Source organism: Sparus aurata, chromosome 2, assembly GCF_900880675.1.
Source record: "Sparus aurata chromosome 2, fSpaAur1.1, whole genome shotgun sequence".
Classification (NCBI taxonomy): Eukaryota; Metazoa; Chordata; class Actinopteri; order Spariformes; family Sparidae; genus Sparus; species Sparus aurata.
The window spans coordinates 30283227-30298405 of NC_044188.1; the positions used below are offsets into that span (position 1 = coordinate 30283227).

Genomic DNA, 15179 nt, shown 5'->3' on the forward strand with positions numbered 1-15179 from the left:
GTTCCTGTGATTTCCAGAGTATTCCCCTCTCCAGCTCTCTCAGTGGAGAGAAGCAGCCTCCAGCCGAGTGGAAGTTTGCACCAGAATGTGTTTGTGTGTGTGTGAGAGAGAGAGAGAGAGAGAGAGAGATATGTCCAATTACAAGGCCAAAATATGTCTGCCTCCACCAACACTCTCGTTTTCCATCCTTCAGTCAGTGGTCCTGTGGCCCGTCGTCCTCCAGGAGGCTTCACATCCGTGAGGAGGAAGCTAGCTCGTAGAACAATACGTAAGCGTCGCTGCTGCGCACTTGGCTGGAGGACATTGGCGTTACTCTGGAAAGAAAGTGAGGGGCAATAGGAAGCATACGTGAGAAGCAAAAAATGTATGAGGAAGTGTGTGAAGACAAAGAAACGTATTATCTAACAACCAATTATGGGACTAATTGTGAAAATGTTTGGTAATAAGGACAATCGTAATTAGCTGTCCTAACCTGTGGCATCCAAGTACATACACCAATTACTACTGACTTATTTTGTGAGTTTAAGAAGGTTTTCAGTTTATAAAGCACACATGGTGTAATGCATGTTCAGTTATTAATAAAAAAAACAGCTGGAGCAGTACACACACAGATCCACACATAATGCATTCATTTGAAGAGAGAGACAGTGTATGGTGATGTCCTGAAGCAAGCAGATACATAGTGGCAGAGATTGGGGGAATACATGAGTTCTGTAATATACATGGTTCAGTAAGAAGGAGGGAGATAGAGGCAGTAGAGTGGTGTGTTCTGAGTGAGTGCAGTGTAGCAGGAAGGAGCCCAGGAAGACTGACTGGATACTCAGGAGGAAGCAGTGGAGATAAAGGAGGTGAGGAGGATTTCTGCACCTGCATTACACTCACTGGAGTCTGACTTATCTGTTGTTGGTCATGGTAACTGCTAATGAGGTCAGGTTTATAACAGACTGTATTAAGATGTGGTAAAACATTCATTGTGAATGATTTAGCTCTTGCATATGTAACAAAATCAAGAGAGACTGTACATTTATTCTGACAGCCCAGCGATATATATTCTACGATGTACATTATTTCACATAACTAACTACTAACTATTAATTAGTGCTAATTGGCAAATTGAATTTGAGGTTGTGTGATTGTGTGTTGATTAGGAGCAGCTACCATATAGTGATATTTGGTTATATATAGTAGGCTTCAATTTTAATGGGGCAATATTTAAGAATTTTATCTGAAAAGTTATGACATGATGATGTCTATGTATTGTGTTGCTGAGATTTCTCCCAAGATTAGCAAGCTAACCAGCTAGCCCTGGCCCTGTCCAAAGGTATTCAAAGCTCCTGTACTAGCGGTGTAAAAATTCCTCTGGTACCTGAGCTGTCAGTCCAAATCGCTAGCTGCACAGCTTACCGAGCTAACAGCAACAGTTAGCTGCAGTTAGGTTACTCTGGTGACCTGCTACTCCCTATTTGTTTTGAGTATGAATTTCACCGGTGGCCATTTCTTACATAATACACCTTTAATGTTAATTTAAAGTCATACTGCTGTATAATTTGCTCACATGTGGGTCCGACTGTTTCTGTAGCATAATCATTATCAACATCATCATCATCATCATCAATATTGTCAATAATTAAATGAAAAAATTAACTTGGAAACAAGCAGGTCTTTAACAAATCCATTCTAATGAAAAAACCTACAAGTCATGTGATAAAACTGTTTATTACTTTGTTTCACCAACCAGATGGCCTAAGTGGAGAACAAATTTGAGCTTAGTCAAATCTTAATTTTCAAAATGGTGGTGCATTTTTGTGTGGTGTTTGTGCCAGAAGAAGAAAGTAAATATGCTAGTTGTATTAAATCCCAGTTGGTAATGGTTATTCCTGGTTATTCCATGCTGCAAACTACATTTCTAATATCATATGTCTTTATAAGTAATGATGGTGGTACATACCTGGAGTCATTAAAGGTGTACCATTCTCCCGAGCTGGGATTGCGACAGTAGGCTGTGTAATGACCGCCCATAGTGGTGCCTGAGTGGTTGGACACTGCATACAGGTTGTACACTGCATTTACTACAACAGGACATAAACAAGAAACAAAAAGGCTGAAGTTCTGTTTTTCACAGAAATCTCTCAAATCAACTCAAAAATCTGATACTTCAGAATTACAGATGTTTTGCATCTTTGCACAACATATTTGATTTATGATATGATAACTGTATTACTGTCAAAGTGGAGAAAGACTGGAATAGCAAAAAGCAGTATGCTGGTTGGGTGGGGGGTCTTAGCTACTCGAGTAGGGAGGACTGAAAATGGCCAGTTCAGAAATAAATAAAGACACATATAAATGGTTCAATGAAGACATTAATATGCCACTGAATGCACCCAGAACAAATCAGAAAATAAATGTTAGTTAAGTTATAAAATGGGACATTGGTATTGATATATCTGCTTTAATTTGCTTCTGTATTTATTTATCCTTCCATTAATTAAACTTTTTATTTACAAACTGTTCAATTTTCATTTTCATTTATAAATTTCAAATGTAATCTGGGCAAGTGGTTGCCAAATGGTTGCCATTCAGCTACTTCATATATAGGTTAGTGACATGATCAGTATGGGCAGGTAAGTAGTCACATAATTAATCTTGTTAAAGTCACCTGACAAAATATGCCTTTTTAACTCATCACCCTCTTGAGTGACTCAGACTTAAACAATTCTCCACTTAAAGTGATGTGACACTATGTCTATTTCTATACCTATACCTATATATATATATATATATATATATATATATATATATATATGTATATATGTAAAATAATCATGTACTGTACATGTACTTACTGCTGTTTTCGGAGGCAAACTCCCGCAGGTCAAGATCCTTCATAGGGAAGTTAACAAAAGTGGACAGTTTGCTGGTTCGTCGCGCCTCAGAGAACCGTTTCAGGTCTGGAGAGTCAAAGACCAACTACTTTGTATGAAGACTTGTATACATCAGGCCAACAATTTGTATGTAATTTGTCTGTAAAAAATTTCTAATTTGGTGGAATATGTTCAAATCTTCATTCAATGCATGGCTGTATGCCACAGACACAGAAACACCTGGGCATTGGTGGATGTGAGTGATCACTACAGCCATATACTGTGCACTTCACTGTGCTTCAGACACTTCAGGGTATCAAAGCAGTCGTTCACAGAGAAGCAGCTCAAAGCAGCTACTGCACTGGACCTTTCCATGGATGTGTGATTAAATGGACATTTTCACAAATGATGTACAGATGCACCAGTTGCAGTTTCTCTGACAAATCTATTGGGGATTACAAACATATGCAGATTAATGCAAAATAGTACTGACTGACTTGTTTTATGGCTAGGGTGCATCTCGTAGTAAATTGCGTAGTTTGAATTGCACTCAACTACTGTGTGATACAGTGTTGCCATAACACATCCCACTGACACCGACATACTCTCACAGCCATTCACTACTTTTACAATGTAGTGTGTGACGTGTATGCATTTTAGGAGCTGCACATTTGTTTACTTTCTATGTCAACTCTACAGTAACGTTACCAAAGCCCCCAACCTTGGTGATAACATGTCACAGTTAACAATATGTATCAACTAGGGGGAACCAGAAGTCTGAAAACGCTAACTTATTTCTGGGTTTTAGGACTCATTCCTGTGGCTGGCACCCTATAGGCTCACTGCAGATGTCTAATACAACACATTAGTATCAGACCCTGATGTCCTGAGGAAAGGATACGCAGCACTAAGATCTTGGGGAACTTCTGTATTGTGAACTTCTTTGTGCATCTCCTCCTGGCTTTACACCTGTAGCACGTCTGTGAAGAACAAACACAGAGTTAGTTCAGTCTCTGTTTACAAGTTGCCAACTCAATATAAAGCACACAGACTGACATCTAGTGGAATTACTACTACAATCAGATGCCTACTAGATTTAAATAGGCAGAATTGAGACTTTCTAAGTACGTCTTAAGCCAAGTAGCCATACATGTTTGACCATAAGGAAAACCAAAGAATGCTTGGTAAACCAGTGAACCACTGATTAAATTTAATGTAGGTAATGAAAAGCAGAAAATGACACTATATGGCACTATTTGGTGAAGTACCCCCAGCATTGAATTTTAAGCCACTATTTTAAAAAAAATGTCTGAAGTAGAGTGGCTCCTGGGCTAAAATCTCTGGGTACCTTGTGTGGAAAACAAATATGGCTACAGAAATTGTCCAGTGAAATGAAACATGTGGTAATGTAGTAATGTTACTGTAGTTCTATGAACATGGCTGAGTGTCTTCCATTGGTTCTCACCGGCTTTTCGTCCCCATCGAGGACGTCTTCTTTGGTGAAGAGCCTAACGCAGTCGATCAGACTCACCTCACCATAGCCCTTCTGAGCACAAACATGGATGCATTCACATTAGCATGCACACAAAGCACACAACACATAAAAACACACACACAAAGCAACACACAAAGAGAGACAGGTAGAAACCAAAAAGCTCATGTTAAGAGCTGTGCATCAGCTCATAAATGCTCAAAACATTTCTGCTACGACGTCAAATCATCAAGCGAAAATACAGCTAAAAAGTCACCTCTGCAGGACCTATGTGTGTGTGTGTGTGTGTGTGTGTGTGTGTGTTTCCTAACCTTGGCGATAGGTAGAGAAAGATCCCAAAAGGGGTCGAAGACAGTGGAGCAGAAACCGCAGTGGCTGCAAGTCAGAGAGCTCTTCAGCTGCCCGACAAACAGATCTGTAACAACAGAAAAGATTACATGAAACAAACCTGTCGCTGATGACTGGAGAAAATAAATGTTTTTTTCTTTATCCTGATCATATGAGTGTCATCTTTCTTTTCGGTGGGAGGGTTTAGCCTGCCCTGCCTCTACTATGCCATGTCCAAACTAGACCAGTTTAATCTGTAAAACAAATGTCACCTATACAATTCCAGAGTTGCAGTACTTCATCGATTAGTCATTTGATAGCCAACTATTGATAATTGATTTTCAGTTTGAGTGATGTTGCTGAAGTTTGGTGCTGTTCTGAGCATTATTTGTGGCTTTTTGATGGCGGTTTATACTTGGACCCATTTACTGCAATGTATTGTTGTCATGCGGTCGTTTCTGAGGATGCTAAAACTACGTAAGCTAGCGGTCTGCAAACTTTATCTCTCGAGGGGGAGTCCTACTCGGTGTCACGGTGTGTTAGAACATAGATTAAACTTACACCAGAATATCCCTTTAAGGAAAATAATCAACAGATTTTTCGACATTGAACAAAATCATTAGTTCCAGCCCTAAACAAATCAAGTTTAATTTCATCACAAGATTCAATGTAACCCTTTCTATAAAACTTATCAAAAGTGATCATGATACATTTCCACTTACCGACTATTTTACTGTCTTCTCTCTCCAGATATTTACTCCACATCTTCTTCCCTTTCTCTTCATCCCTGAACACAGATTAGAGATGAGACAGAATATTACATACAACATGGACACGACACTGATGATGACCCTCATCTGTTCTGATACAGTAAAAAGGTTAATAATATAACAGGGATCATTTCTGATAACTGAGGGAGCTGACCTACTTTATCATAGGTGGCAGAATCTGAGAAAAAGGGATTAAAAAGACACTTTCTACCCTGACACACATTTTCAAGCTAGAAAATAGTATTTACACAGGGTTCTCCCCAGACAGTGGAACAGCGCTGTGCGGCTATACTGCTAGCTCAGCGCCACTATATTCATTTTCAATGTTAGCTGCTTTATAGCGAGTGTTTGCGGGCTGCCACGGTCTTCTCGTAAAAAAAAAAGCGCCCCCCTGGCTGACGGTGACGAGCGTCCGTTTGTCCGTCCGTCCCCCGGCTGACAGTGAGGAGCCGGGGGACGGACGGACGGACGGATGCCCGCCCCCCCCCCGACGGCGATAACGACAGTCTCTTCCACCCCCCCCCCCCGGCTGGCGGTGCGCCACTATACAAAAGATTTCTGGGGAGAACCCTGATTTACCTGAATTGTTTTTCATACTCAGGCAGAAGGGACTCATATTGAGGGTAATACTGAAAGTTGCAGAGATTAATTCTGACCCTTAAACAAGCCACAGTTAGATAACTGATAATTATATCCAAGGAGAATTGGCGCATTAAGCTGGTCTGGGCCCCAGAGAGGCAACAACTCAACACAGGAGCTCAAACTCTTGCACGCAACCTCAAATGATGACGCCTTAATGAGTCATGTTGCCTTGGTCAGATACTGTATACCATACAGAATATTCAGCAGGCTTCTAAAATCGCCCTATTTTTCCATCCGTCAGTTAAGGTGGGTCTCATTCTGCTCTTTCACCAGTCGGACAGGTTGCTCATGGGTAAAAAGTCAATACAATACATGCTTGAAGATTTAATGTGTAAAGTTCCCTAATATCTCCCAAACAAATTCCTCAGTTTAGGATACACTTAAAATAGTCATTTAGAGTTTCTTTATGTCTCCGTCTGTTCAGAGCTGCACCAGGGCTGCTGTCCTGTGCAGAAAGGTTACTTACGGCAGGTGGTCAAAGTCCTCCACAGTGCCTCTCGGTCTGACAGTGACCCTGTTGACCTCGTTGTGCAGCCCGTCCAGGAGGAAACGCAGGAACTCCTGAGCATCCTGTTGGCTGCAAGACAGAAAAAATCAGTCAAAACCACAAATACCAGGTGACGTTACTGTTTTCAGATGTAGATACAAAACTTCACTAATGCAGTCATACTTTTATCAGAAAAAGATGTACAGCAGCTTACTTGTATCCCACAAATCTGGGAGCATATCTCTGGATCTGAGTTTTGAACTCAGACGGGCTGACCGCCTCACTGCTGGACAACGTCCACATGGTCTGTATCAGCTTGGCAAATTCTGCCAGAAAACAAACACTCGAGTTACACACACTGGGACATAAAATAATACATGTATTCAGGTTGATGGTCTACTGAAGCAACAACTAATTTTCTTATCTTCTGTCAGATTCTGTATATCTAAAACACTTAAAAGACCTGGAAAAAATCATAAGGAATCATTGTGTCTATTTTCCTGACACGTGTTCTGATTTCTGACTTCTTATCCAGGAGTAAACAGTTAATGAGTTTGTTAGTTGTGTGCAGCTATGAGTGTTTGTTTTGGACTCTAGGGGGCCTGTGTGACACATCTCTCACCTTCCATGAGGGCTGTATTGGTGCGGCTGTTGTTGTTAAGGTCTCTGCGGTGCGAGTTGTGCAGGCAGTAGTCTCGCAGGCTGTGTGTGTTGCTGAGACACTGCAGGATGCTGTTCATGAAACACTGCAAGGAAAAACAGCACAGAAAGTTTGATTCCCTGATGGATGATGAGACACAAAGCTCCTGCCTTCCTGTTCATTGATGACATTTTTGTGGAAAGAAGTTAAAAACTCATTTTACACTAAAGACAACATGTCTGTTTAGTTCTATTGTAAATTGTGTTTTTTGCAGGCTTGTATTTTTTTAATTTTCTTGACCTGTCTTTTAACCAGTGTTGGGAATAAGGGCGTTAGAATAAACGGCGTTACTAACGGCGTAACTTTTTTTCAGTAACGGGTTATCTAACTAATTACTATTTCCATCGTTACAACGCCGTTACCGTTACCGACTATTAAATGTGTCGCGTTACAAACTGAAGCTGATCATTGAAGCTGTTGTCATCCGACTCGGCTCTCAGGCACCGGAGCTGCAGAGCTGTTTTTTTTTGTCCTCCGGTGAGGGAGGAGGGAGGGGCGGGACAACCGCATAAGTGATGATGATTGGCTCTCTAAGGTTGAGTAAGAGTTCTTAAGCCAATCAGTGGCAATGTTCGGTTTACACACAAGCCACACATGCACACCGCAGCCTCACACACACAAACTAGCAGAGGTGAACTGCAGCAATGGCGAGTAACGTTTTCAAAGTGGAAGTACAGACACTACTTTAATCTCCTTTGTCCACGTCCGTTGTAAGCAACTCTGATCTAATGAAGCATCTCTCAGTGGCACACGCTTCTACAAAACTAACAATGGCCAAAAACTCCGTTGCTGACGCTGTTGATGATGATAGCAGGCCAGGTGTGGCTAACGTGAGCTCCGCTAAGAGCTTCACAAAAAGTTGTGACACAGACTGAACTGAATGCAATGATAGACAGGTATGTTGTTGAGAACTTGCTCCCGTTATCAACAGCTGACTCAGACTCCTTCAGAGCACTCACTGGTAAAATATCGGGGAGAGCAGGTGCCGGTCCGCCATGCAGAAATACATTTTCTAAATACATATGTAGATGCCTAGTACGCTAAAATGACTGCCAAGCTTAAAAGGGGGAAGAAATAAAAGTAACGCAATAGTTACTTTTCCTGGTAACTAATTACTTTCATAGTGGAGTAATTCCGTTACTAATTCAGTTACTTTTGGGAGAAGTAACTAGTAACTATAACTAATTACTTTTTAAAAGTAACGTGCCCAACACTGCTTTTAACATACAAGTTTTACATTGTTTACAGATTACACAATCAACCAATATCTTGGGCTGGGCAATATATATGGTATATATTGTCATCATGATATGAGTTTACAATATACTGTCTGAGATTTTAGATATCGTTAGATATAGCATAAGTGTTGTCTTTTCCTGGTTTTAAAGGCTGCATTAGATAACATCATGTGTGAACTCATTTTCTAAACTGATCAGACCATTCTACGTTTTAAAACTTGCTCTACTTGCCAAAATATTGTGATGTTTGATTTCGCCACCCAGTCCTAACATCAATAAAGGGCTTGTGAGAAGATGTCATAATATCAAGATTTATAATGTGTATTGCGATATGGCCTAAAAATATAGATTTAAAATATAAATGTATATATATAAAATATAGATTAGAAATAATTATTTCTCCAGTTAACAGTCCCTATGCTAAACTAGGCTGACTGTCTGCTGGCTCCAACCTCATATTTACCTTATAGATTTCTATCTAACTCAAAAGCAAAACTGTGAACGACCCATTCTCAATATTTAGTTGTTAAAGGAGAACTTTGGTCGATTTAAACATGCAGCTTCATTGCTCAAGCTACCCTTGACTTGCCAGTACCGAAGACACAAACACATTTGGTCCAACCATTACAAAGCTCGGTGAACGGAGATTTAGCATTGACAGCTAACAGCATGGGGTCAGAACTTTACACTGTGTTTTAAGCGTCTTAACATGCTCCACATCTCACACCAAAAGTTATGCAACATCAACAGACACGTTACAACACAGCACTGTAGCGTGTATGACTCAAAATGAATAAAAAAGTATTATTAGTATGTGTTTGTGCAAGCAGCCACATACTTGTTTGTTGACATTGGCGTCTTCCGGTAGCTAGACCAAACTAGTCAATCCGTCGAGCGTGCGCTTACTCCCTCACTGGCGGAGACGGAAACATATTCCAGCATTTTCGTGTTTCTGTTCATAATGTACATGTCCATGTTACAGCCTGTCATGAGCCATGAGCCTTACAATAGCCTGTTAAGCCTGTTAAGTGCACACTCGATGGATATACTAGTTTGGTCTAGCTACCGGAAGACACGTATGTCAACAAGCCGATATGTAGCTCCTTGCACAAACACACTGTTTTAACTACTTTTTTATTCATTTTGAGTCATACACGCTACAGTGCTGTGTTGTAAGGTGTCTGCTGATGTTGCATAACTTTTGGTGTGAGACGTGGAGCATGTTAAGACGCTTAAAACACAGTGTAAAGTTCTGACCCCATGCTGTTAGCTGTCAATGCTAAATCTCCGTTCACGGAGCTCTGTAATGGTTGGACCAAATGTGTTCGCGTCTTCGGCACTGGCAAGTCAAGGGTAGCTTGAGCAATGAAGCTGCATGTTTAAATCGACCAAAGTTCTCCTTTAATGTGATGATCAATACCTCTGATCGACTAAGGAGGTTGATATTTAGGTGGACAGTCTGTGATTAAAATATATATGATGATGCAATAAAAAAGACTTGGTGATCTGGAAATGTACAACGTTTTAAAAACTTACAATACAAATTGAAAGATTCCTTACAGAGTATAATGCAATCCTACATGCAGCTAATGAACATACATGCAGGCATGTTGTTAAAGATAGCACTGTGTATATACTGCTGCTCCCATCATGTGGGGCAGAGAAGGAGAGAACGAGTTCTCTCTGGTCCATAATTCAGAGCTCTCTGATTAGGTTACTGTACACAAACAAACACACACATACACACACACACACACGCACGCACATAAAAACACACACCACAGCACACATTGTTTATTTTAGGAATTGTCCACCTGCCTGTTGCCTGGTAGACAGATGAACTGCTTTACCATCAACAAAATACTATCAGCGTTACACAAACTGCATTATGGGAATTCAGATCGAGCTTTTTCCTCCACTGTGAAGAATAAGATGCTATTGTCGGACTCTTGGCACTAGACGTGTAATTACATTCACTGTGTGTGGATGCAGACTTACAGTGTTTCCCAGGTTTTTTAATCCCACAAGGCCTTGGGCACTCTTTGAATTCTGAAAAACAAAAGACATAATATTTAAATGAAATTCACAGGACAAATTGACCTTATAATGGACAAAGCATTTAAGACATGTCCATCTTGACAAAAAACATTTTCCCATCAATATTTAACAGTGGAAACATCTGAATGTACAGAGCCTGTTTTTGTATAACAGGTGACATTTGAAGTAAAGTCAAATGTGTGTGATCAATGTTAACTTTCATCTCCGCCTGTCATTCTATGTTTATGTATATGAGTAACATCAACATTTTTAGCGCCATATTTAGACAGTCTATAGTGCATGGTCTAAAGCACAAGGCACTAGTGTAGGCTTTACCAAGCTTATTTTCTAGTTAAACAGCGGATAAGCTTGGCATTAAGTGAGGCACCAGGACCTGCACAAATCAAACAGTAGCACTCGTCTTTGCTAAGGGAAGGGGATGTGATCCTCGGCTGCTGGATCTTCTGCCCCCCCATCTCACAATCATCTATCCCATCAATAACTCTGTTTGACTGCATATGAAAAAATACACTGATATTTAACTAAAGAAGAGGAGGAGGAGAAGGAGGAGGAGGAAGAGTGCTGCTGTGCATCTCTATGTGTGCGCCATTCTGTAGCAGCAGCAAAAACAGTATGTGTATCTCTACATTAACATGCACATTTGTGCACGAGGACCAGCTGTTAAACTTAATTGACTAATTTAAAACACCTGACTTGTTTCCTTTGGAGAGTTTCCTCTGCAGCTTTTAAGGTTCCCTGCTTAAATGTGCCACAATATATGTTACAGTGACATGACTGTGTTTGTGGAAATGTTGAAAAATAACTGAAAGCAGCTTCTCAAATGAGAGTGTTTGAACGATGTGAACCCGCCTGTGTAGGTGCATCTAATGCATCCTTTAAATACCAGGAGACATCATTGGTCTATGATGCTGTCACTTTCTGCTGCCTGAAGACAGCACTCCACTATCATTTTGCCTAACCATACCTCACTTTAAGACCAATATGCCCAGGGGCGAACAGGTGGGCACAGGTACATTTGCTTTTTACACAGGGTGGACGTGAAAATGACAACTGCGTCAGTCTGAAACTAGACAAAGACACTTGCACTGTGACACTTTGTGCAGAGCATAAGATAGAGCCCTAAGCCTTACTTGGCAGTGCTTTACTGTGTATTGATCAGTAATAGATGAATTAAGTATTTCTGAACTGATCATCTGAAGTTCTAATAAAACCTCTGATGAAAACTTCCGGACATTATCTTTCTCATTTACATCAACTACTTCTGCTTTCGCATGATGCATTTTCACCTTAAAAAGTTGTAAAGCAAAGTTCTTACAAATACAGAATCACATGGATAACTGGAGTTATAATTACTGGAAGGGAAAATGAATTAAAACCACATTCAATCACTTGCAACAACACAGCTCTCACAGATTTTCTCTAAAATACTGAAACCACTGGTTGTTCTATCACCAGATACACATTCACTTTGTTTTTTCCTTCAGGGTGGATTTGTACTTTAATAAGATCCCAGGACAGCAGGACAAACAATAAAAACCAAGACATGTGTAAAGATGTGATCTATCTACATTTTGCGGTTGAATGTGTGTGTTGTGTACATATAAAAAAGACAGGCAGGAGGATTTTCTTTTTCAGAGGAACTTGTTTTTGTTATCTTGCAGTCAGTTCCTCCCATGGTAATCACTCCCAGATGGCAAAGTTCTGATCAACAACAGTAGATAACACAGAATTACTACACCTTGAGGAGTTTACACTGTGGTGTTCACTGTTGCTGTTACTCAGGGCAACAAACCATGAAATACATGCACTTAATCTCTGTGAAACACAACAGATGGCTAAGCATATTATCATGATATCAAAATCTTAAAATGGTACAAAATGCTTTGCAGAACTTATGCCATCGCTTGCTGCTTTTAAATTTCATTACATAAGTCAAGCGGTTATATAATTGAGTAGCAAGAGGAAGAAACTAACAAAGAACACGGGGGTGGCTAAGGAATGCACTTGTGCCCTCCACTAAGGAGCCGTGGCAGCACACAATTACACTTCATAAAACATGAGACGTGCCAAATTGAATTAATTTTCCACATTGTAAGTCAGTCAGTACAGTTACAGTCAGTCCAAAAACACAACAGTAAGTCTGAAAACATGACAACAAGAGAGAAAACACAATGACAAGATGGAAACCACGATGGCAAATTCCAAAACACAACAACATTAACCAGAAACCACATCAGAATTTTGTCAACCGGAAAGGATGGGACCTTTTCTTGTTGAATATGAATGGTCAGGTCAGTGTCAATAACAGTAGGAAATGTACGGAAGTCCACACTGAACCGAAATCATACAGAATTGTTGAATGTTTTTGGAATTCCCAATCCTGGTTTCCAACTTGCTGTTGTGTTTTGGAATTTGCTGTTTTTTTTTTTCTGAATTGCTGGTGTGAGTTGTACTAATCGGCCACCGTACTTTTTCAAGAATACACTACTCTTCTACCAATCCTTTCTGCAAAGAAAAGAGTATCTGTAACACAATACTGTATGTGTTGAGCAACAAATGATGCTTCGGCCAGCTTCAGTCTATGTATAAAAACAAGCCGGCTAGCAGTCCAGCAGAGAAACTAACAGCATGGTAACTTGAGTTTGTATTTTCAAGGCAGAGAGCAACTCTGCAGGACCAAGAGCTTAACACCAGTCACCTGATCTCTCTGGTGACTGAAATCTATCTTACCCGCATGGCCCCTGTTACCCTCGCCTGTGGTGAAGCTCAGGCACATTCACTGGATAGCACTATGGATTGGGACCACCACAAACACTGTCCAAATCCAGACTTGAGACCACATGAAAACTAGAGTCATCTAAGTATTCAGGACAAAACCAAAGAGAGCTCTGAAAGACGAAGGGGACATGGTTGTTATAGGATGAATGTTAAAGACCTAATTAGGGGAAAGGGACTGTATATACAGTGGGGTTGATCCAGTGTTTCCTCTGTAATTGTTGTGTTGCAGTAGTGGTATTGGGTAACTTTTGACATTGTTCCAAATTTATCCCTGGTCTTAGTTTGGTTCTAGTGCAAAGAGTGGCTTGCAATACTAATATTGTTCATTTTGGTTAACTGATTATGATTAACTCACTACTTCTATGCACAAGGTCATATACTTGTTTGTGTTTTTTATTTGTTTTGTTTTGTTTTCTAGATTACAATGTTCAATTTCCCATTGTATCTAGTTGTGGTGGTCATGCTCTAGCTGAGGGGGGTCCACCACTCATAAATGAATGTTGAGGAAACACTGTGATAGTTTTTTATCTTAGTATTGTCAAAGAATGGAATCAGTTAGAAATGTTTGACTACATTGTGACCTCGAGGCCCTCATCTCTTGACTTTTTTTTTTTTTTTAATTAATTAATCAATCAGTTGTTTGGTCTATAACAAGTCAGAAAATTGTGAAAAGGTTTGTGTTTCGCAAAGCCTAGGATGATATCCTTAAATGTCTTGTATTGTCCACAACCCAAAGATATTCAGTTTACTGTCATAGAGGGAGGAATGAAACCAGGAAATATTTGCATTTGAACACCGTTTAACTTTTAAAGAAGTTCTGGAGAAAGAAAGTTGATTGTTGAATATCAATTGGCAGGTCGTTAAATACTGATGCTTTGGGTTTTAGACCCAAGCCATTAACCCAAAGCAATGGTATTTGATGTTTTTAGAATGAGACTCATGATGAACTGTCAACCTGTCCATGGTGTATCCCATCCTTCACCCAATGTTTGCTGGGAACAATATCAGTTTATCCACAGAAAATGGATGGATGAATGGGCGGATGGATGGATGGAATGAGACGCCCAAATCAACTGTCTTTTTTCCAGACACTTACATAGTGTTGCTTTAAAGAAGCCGAAATCAGACATTTTTTCCCTTTTTTCCCTTTATTTACTCAAACCGATGAATCAATTACCAAAATAACTGCCAATTTTTGTAAAAGTTGACAGCTAATTGATTAATGAATTAATTATTGCAACTCTACAATCAAAGAGGTTCTTAGATGATTTTAATAGCATCTACAATATGTACTAGAGAGGCTGGACACAGCTCATACACACTGAGTTGTGTGGTAAGCTGCCTCACCACACCTGCATGTGACCTGACAACCTCCACTGTTCGAATGGCCACACAGATTCATTATCATATATTAGGGCTGCAGCTTTCGAATATTTTGAGAATCAAGTATTCTACCGATTATCCCATCAATTCATCGAGTAATCTAATAAAAAATAATTTTGCATTATAAAAAAACAAAAACAAACATGCATTACGAAAATGACAGGCCTGTTAAATAGACCAAGCGATTGGCTTTTATTCCTGAAAAAAAACAAAACATACAAACATATATGTTTGTGTGCATGAGCGAGAGTGAGAGAGACGAATGTGTGTGTGTGGGTGAGGAAAGTAGCTATTTGGTGTATTAGTGTATTAGCGAATTAGTTTCCATATCTAGTCATACCAACATCAGGCTACAGCCTCTACAAATACCATACGTTCTAACTAGCGATTGTAGGCTACGTTAAATAAGCTAACATCAATGTTTAGGTTAGCTTGTGATGGCA

The 15179-nt window shown here is 39.9% G+C and overlaps 1 protein-coding gene across 7 annotated transcripts in view; it reads right to left on the reverse strand.

Annotated features, from left to right (window-relative positions):
• usp2a (ubiquitin specific peptidase 2a) overlaps positions 1–15179 on the reverse strand; it is a 94004-nt gene that overhangs the window by 320 nt on the left and 78505 nt on the right. For 5 of the 7 annotated variants that reach the window (XM_030393040.1, XM_030393024.1, XM_030393033.1 and 2 more), the window contains 11 exons: positions 10516–10566; positions 7202–7325; positions 6794–6905; positions 6559–6669; positions 5403–5467; positions 4665–4768; positions 4327–4407; positions 3763–3841; positions 2844–2948; positions 1949–2069; positions 1–314 (listed from right to left, as the gene is read on the reverse strand). The exon at positions 1–314 is cut by the window's left edge and continues 320 nt beyond it. In XM_030393040.1, the coding sequence (XP_030248900.1) occupies positions 230–314; positions 1949–2069; positions 2844–2948; positions 3763–3841; positions 4327–4407; positions 4665–4768; positions 5403–5467; positions 6559–6669; positions 6794–6905; positions 7202–7325; positions 10516–10566 (1038 nt within the window). In that variant the 3' untranslated portion in view covers positions 1–229. The remainder of the gene's footprint in view (positions 315–1948; positions 2070–2843; positions 2949–3762; positions 3842–4326; positions 4408–4664; positions 4769–5402; positions 5468–6558; positions 6670–6793; positions 6906–7201; positions 7326–10515; positions 10567–15179) is intronic. The other 2 variants (XM_030393047.1, XM_030393057.1) reach the window with 1 other exon arrangement.